The 6,408-nt window shown below is 32.8% G+C and overlaps 1 protein-coding gene across 1 annotated transcript in view; it reads left to right on the top strand.

The window, feature by feature from the left end:
• The first annotated feature begins 1,054 nt into the window (after positions 1 to 1,054).
• The window catches only part of HTR2C (5-hydroxytryptamine receptor 2C), a 126,955-nt gene continuing 121,601 nt past the window's right edge, over positions 1,055 to 6,408 (top strand). Inside the window, exons 1-2 of the mRNA XM_081563806.1 lie at positions 1,055 to 1,089; positions 5,914 to 6,227. Of these exons, the coding sequence (XP_081419932.1) occupies positions 1,055 to 1,089; positions 5,914 to 6,227 (349 nt within the window). The remainder of the gene's footprint in view (positions 1,090 to 5,913; positions 6,228 to 6,408) is intronic.

The raw sequence follows: 6,408 nt of genomic DNA, 5'->3' as shown, positions 1-6,408 counted from the left end.
TCAGCAAATTTGCATCCAGTCTACTCTTGGCCAACATTTTAGCACACTGAATATAATGAGTGCTAAGTGGTGAATAATCTGTTACATAAATATTTGGTAGAGTTTTGCAATGCAACAAATAGCTCCTTCAAAAATAGCCTACAGAAATCAAAGGTACTCACTCTGAAATTCTTTGATATTTACAGAGTTGTCATGTTTTCTTCCTAATTCCTTTGAAGATGAATTGTCAGTTCTTAATATATGAAACAAACTTTTTGTTTCAATCACCTAGTGCAACTGCCCTTTTGTTTGCAATTTTCAATATTATTCCATGTGCCCCAACTGCAGCATACTATCTGTTGGATACCAACTAGTTGGTACATAGGGTGGTTGCTATATTTACTATAGTTAATTTAATCAATTCATTTTTTTTTTGTATAAACCTGTTGCCACTCTTGGATAATATTGTTGGTTAACACAAATGTATAAATAAAGCTTTCTATGAAAACACAGATTGCTTCACTGAAGAAAAAAATGTTAGAAACTTTGTATAAAATAGGTTCACTTTATAAAGAGGCTTAAAATTTAGTTTTTCATGTTTCTATAAGATGAAACCTTTTTACTTTATACGTGCTACTTAATTATTAGATCACAAACTTTCTCCCAGTGGTTTTCAAATTAAAAAGACAATGTTCTTAATTTATTTTTCAAAACACTAATTAGTACTACAACAGGGTGAGATTTAGTAGAAGTTCCATATAAAGAAAGTGTACATAAGAAATTTTAGAAAAATTATGATGGTTGTATATTGGTAATTAAATGAAAAATCTATTCTCTTTGCTATTTTTATCACTTATATGACATAATATGTGTTTGCTAAATTTAGTGTTGATTGGTTCTTATCACTTAATAAGTATATTTACTTTTATTTAATTAAATGTTATGCAAGTTATTTCAACTTTTAGTAATTCTCTTTTTCTTTTTTTCTCTCCCCAGAAAGGATGGCATAATGAATCCAGTCTGTTAAATTTCCTCTTCTCAATTTTAAACTTGGTTGCTTAAGACTGAAGCAATCATGGTGAACCTGAGGAAAGCAGTGCACTCATTCCTGTAAGGATGTTATTACCTGTTATTTTTGAAAACTAACTTTTCAGAGTGGTTTGCTCAAAAATGTTAAAAGGGTTTTTATATGATTATTCAGCTATATTTCCCTCAACATGCATAAATGACTTACATACCAATAGACTAACATTGGTGTTTTCTATTCAAAAACAGTAAATGGGGAAAAACAATAATTTGAACTCCAATTAAACACAACCACTCATATGTTCAAACAAGTAAAAATAATCCTGTTGCTGTGGTTGCTGTGGTTGCTTTCTCTATGGCTAAAATGTAGAAATGAGAAAAGGTTCTTTCCTTCCTAGATGAACTAAACAGCCAAGAGAATAAAGCACTTTTATAAGTTTCTGGTTTTATGAAGAAAGTTGAGATTTCAAAAGAATGCGTCAGAAGTCAGGGAGTAGCATTTGGAGAATGTAGCTGGACAGAGAAAAATAATGCCATTCTCAGAAACCTTGAGACAATGAACCAATAGTTAAAATCAATAGAATAACATAAAAGAGATAAGGAAGAAATTGATTTCAAGTACTGAGCAATTCTAAATCCAGGTATATCTTCTTTTTAACTTAGTAAAAAGTTGGATTGTTTTCTTCTAAACCTACACTTTGAGGAATGGGGGCATTGGCAAAAAAGATCCAGGGCTCTGTAAACTCTGATCAGTACAACTGAGAGGCCTTGAATCGCCTTATCCTACACCATCTCCTCTATGATTTCTATAAAAGTGCTCACGAAGAAAAAAGTTTATGGAGCAAGGTAAACACAAAGCACATCAACGTTGGATTCTCCAATATGTGCATTATAGTCCATCTTGGATGCCATTGTACATTGTTGTGTCGATAGTCTCAAGGATTTGTAATTCCAAATAAACTAGAGAAGACAGGAGAAGGAAAGAGTGAAGGACAGTGATAAAGAAGGGGAAAGAAGAGCCAGGTGTGGGGAAATGAAAGGACAAATGCTCCCACTCCATGTGGCTATGTCAACATAGTATATAGCCATTGTTCCACATACCAAAATATAGGGATATATCGTGCGCTTAGTCGCTCAGTCGTGTCCAACTCTGCGATTCCATGGACTGTAGCCCGCCAGGCTCCTCTCTCCATGGAAATTTTCCAGGCAAGAATACTGGAGTGGGTTGCCATGTCCTCTTCCAGGGGATCTTCCCAACCCAGGGATCCTGCATTTCAGGTGGATTCTTTACCATCTGAGCCACCAAGCAAGCCCAAGAATACCGGAGCGGGTAGCCTATCCCTTCTCCAGGGGATCTTCCCGACCCAGGTACCCAACCGGGGTCTGCTGCATTGCAGGCAGATTCTTTACCAGCTGAGCTACCAGGGAAGCCCTAGAGATACCATAAAGGGCACCAAATTATTCTGGTATGAAATTAAAGAATTTGTGGCTCAATGGCAAAGAATCTGCCTACCAGTGTAGGAGACGCCAAAGACGCAGGTTCAGTCCCTGGTTGGGGAAGTTCCCTGGAGAAGGAAATGGCAACCCACTCCAGTATTCTTGCCTGGGGAATCTCAAAGACAGAGAAGCATGGCAGGCTACGATCCAGGAGGTCACAAAGAGTCAGACACTACCGAGCACCATGCAAGAGAAATAAGGACCCATTCATCTCTGCTATTAATGCTCATTGTCATATGCCATGCAAAAACTCAGTAGATTTAAAATGTACTCAGACCTTTAAATCAAATTATCATTGTTTATCTACTAAGAATGTAAGATTATATTTTCATTAAATATTTAGTAGCAATGAATAAATTATTTGAATTGTTCAGATAGAAACTGTGATTTTTGTGTACATACTTTATGAGAATTCTGTGGGCTTAATAGCAATTAATGTGAGCTTTAGAAACAAGACCCAAATCACTCTTTTGTAAAAGGACTATATGGTTTTCATTAAGCATGTAAATATTAGAAATTAGGTTTAATTAGAATATAGCTAATTCTTGATTACAATACTATAGAAAACAGGATTTACTGCAGTAAAAATCATAAACGTTTGCTCATAAGTAGTGTTCAAAGTGAATTTATTAAATTGAATTGAAACTAGGTAAAAACTTGTCAGGCTTATTCCCAATAATATTACTTTATTTAATAATTCACAGAAGATATATTTAGATTCTATAAACTTCCTCAATAATTTAATATTTGTCTCATGGACTCATTAATAAAAAATAAAAATATATTTGACCAGTAGAGGTAGGCAAAATGTTTTGAATATTTTTCTATCCCAAAGTTCTAAGATACACAAATTTTAAAATTCATAATTGAACATAGTTTTCATGTACTTTTATTATATACAATTTTATTTTGCATTATTTTACCATTGTTATAGAAATATGAAAGTACTTAGATGTTTTTGCAATTTACTTAGAAAATTTGAAGTTGTACTGCATATCCTGTTAGGACCATATTCTATAGGCATAAGAATAAATATATTTGTGGTTCTGCAACTGACAATTGAAGATGTAGCCTATTATTTTGAGCAGAAAGTCTTATGGGACTACCTGAAATGATCATCAACTAATAAAAACTAGATTTTTTAAAAAATTTCAGAAGAACATGTTTTTTATCAGTTAGGCCAGAAAAGACCTTGGATTTAAAATGACTATCTGAACCCAGTTCTGCATAAATATCTTCTTAAAATAAAGCTAGGACTTAAATTTTTGACAAATTTTGAAGTACACTGAGTTAGGGTATAGCTACCACAAAATACTTTTGTTTAACTTTGAAGGCAGAAAGAATGTTTGCTCCAACATTTACTGAGGGCCTATTAAGTCAAAGGTATTATTTTGAGACTTTACATTATCATTCAATTTTCACAAAAATAATGTCATAAAGATCATCCTTATTTTAGAGATGAGGAAATAGATGTTCTGAAAGATTAAGTGATTGGTCAAAAAAATCATTAAGATAATATAGCCAGTACATTGGTCACATGCCAAATGCAACAAATACTGTGACAGAATAATCAAAGCTGAAAGCAAATATATTGCTTCTATTTATTTGGTTCTTTATTTCAATAATTTCTATACACCTAAATCACAGATTAATTATGCTATAGATTTTTTGAATCATATATTATTTTAGCTTATTTTTATGTCCCAGGAAAAAATACATCCAGCATTTGAAAAAATTGAATGAGTATCTCTTGTTATTTGAAAAAAAATTACTATATATATCTCCTCCCCAAACATGATGCTTAGGATATCAGGTAGAAAGCTACCTGATAATGAGGAAGTAATTTTAAGCTAAATGTCTGAAGTACTAGTTTTCATCCCTTGTAGAATGAGAAAGTCAAAATATGTTCATTATTTCTTCATTATCTTAAACTAAGGAAAGTATATTCACAAGATATTAAGAAAAATAATTTTTAAATATGATAGAAAATTATTGTAATATTTTATTTAAGTTTAAACAATGCCAGTAAGTTTTCAGGCTCAGTGTTCAGTTTTGGTGGTTCAGAAAGTGTAGTGTGTGTATAATATTATAGATACAATTATGATCATCATAATCATCTAGTGTTAACTACTTCAAATTTCTCTGGTGATTGATAATAAGTGATAGTCAAACCACACATATATTTTCCCTGTATAGAAATAATATTTTTAGTTCAAAGAACAAATGAATGAGATAGTGAAATAAAAACATTTACATGGAGAACTCATAGACTCCGGATTTTGTAATGTTATATGTTCCATCACCCCATGCAATTTTCTTGCATAGAAAGTTTTTTAGCACACACTGTACCAATAGAGGAAATTTTCTTCTCTATAAATATCAGGGCTTAACAGCTAGTACATATAGTATACTTGTTGCTTAATATTCATTAAATAACTATTGCTGAACACAGAATACACATAAGACCGTCATTAGCAGATAATAATTCTTTCTTTAAAGCAGGAAATATTGAATATGCTTGTCTTTGTCTATTTTGTTAAGGAAAATTAATGTTAGTTTTATTAGACACTTTTGGGACTTACATTGATGTATGTAAACTGAATAAATCTTATGTCACCATCAGGGGAAATTAATTTGGAATGTACAAAACAAAACCACATCTGTGTCTCTTGCATTAGTCTGCCACTTGGCCTGAAATCCTTATTAGTAAAAATCTACATAAGTACCATCATGAGAAGTGTACGTTTTAAATGACTTTAAGAAATTTCGTTTCCAGCATAGGAAAGCATCAAACCCATAGGAATTAATTATCACCACAAATCATTTCTAGCCTAGAACAGGACCCAGAAAACACAGGACAGAAATGAGGAAAGTGTCAGGTAGAAGGAAAATGTATAGGACAGCTATTAAAGATACCATGAGCCAGCATAAAGTCACTCAGCAAGTCAAATAATACTGTGGTTTCAGATTGAGTATATAGAGTAAAAGTAAAAGTAAAACACAGGCTTTGTAACCAGTGAGACTTGAGTACAGACCCTGCCCCTGCTACTTACTGGCTGTATTTCCTTGAGACAGTTACTTAATTTCTATGAACCTCAGTCTCCCCATATACATAATAGATATAAGTCAGTACTGACCTCATGAAGATGTTGTATAAGATCAAGTGAGATTACATATATATGTATATATACACACACATATATATATATATTTCAGTAAGCTAAGAGCCTGGCTCATATTAAACACTCAATAAAAGGATAGACATAAGAAATACTGAGATTTAATTAAGAGAGTAGAAACGGTGATATGATAATAATGATTGTTAAAGGAAAAGCAGTTGTTTTATATAAGTAATTTATTAGGTACAAAGCAATATAATATGTACCTGATTTTTTTTTTCTTAATTTTCAGTGTGCACCTGATTGGCCTATTGGTTTGGCAATGTGATATATCTGTGAGCCCAGTAGCAGCCATAGTAACTGACATTTTCAATACCTCCGATGGTGGACGCTTCAAATTCCCAGACGGGGTACAAAACTGGCCAGCACTTTCAATTGTCATAATAATAATCTTGACAATAGGTGGCAACATCCTCGTTATCATGGCAGTAAGCTTGGAAAAGAAACTGCACAATGCCACCAATTACTTCTTAATGTCCCTAGCCATTGCTGATATGCTAGTGGGACTACTTGTCATGCCACTGTCTCTGCTTGCAATTCTTTATGGTAAGTACTATTTTATTAGTTTTTCCATCTCAGGTCATGTCATAAATTTCTATCAGGCATTGTAGTAAACAGAAAGCTAACTATCCTATTCATATCATTTGGAAAATTAAGGAAATTGTGTGACAGAAAAATTGGACATATCATATTTAAGTAAATCAGTAGCAAATCAGTCTTCAAAAAG

The sequence above is a fragment of the Giraffa tippelskirchi genome, chromosome X, assembly GCF_054371585.1.
Source record: "Giraffa tippelskirchi isolate mGirTip1 chromosome X, T2T-mGirTip1v1.2.pri, whole genome shotgun sequence".
Taxonomy (NCBI): Eukaryota; Metazoa; Chordata; class Mammalia; order Artiodactyla; family Giraffidae; genus Giraffa; species Giraffa tippelskirchi.
This window is presented reverse-complemented; position numbering and strand designations above follow the sequence as displayed.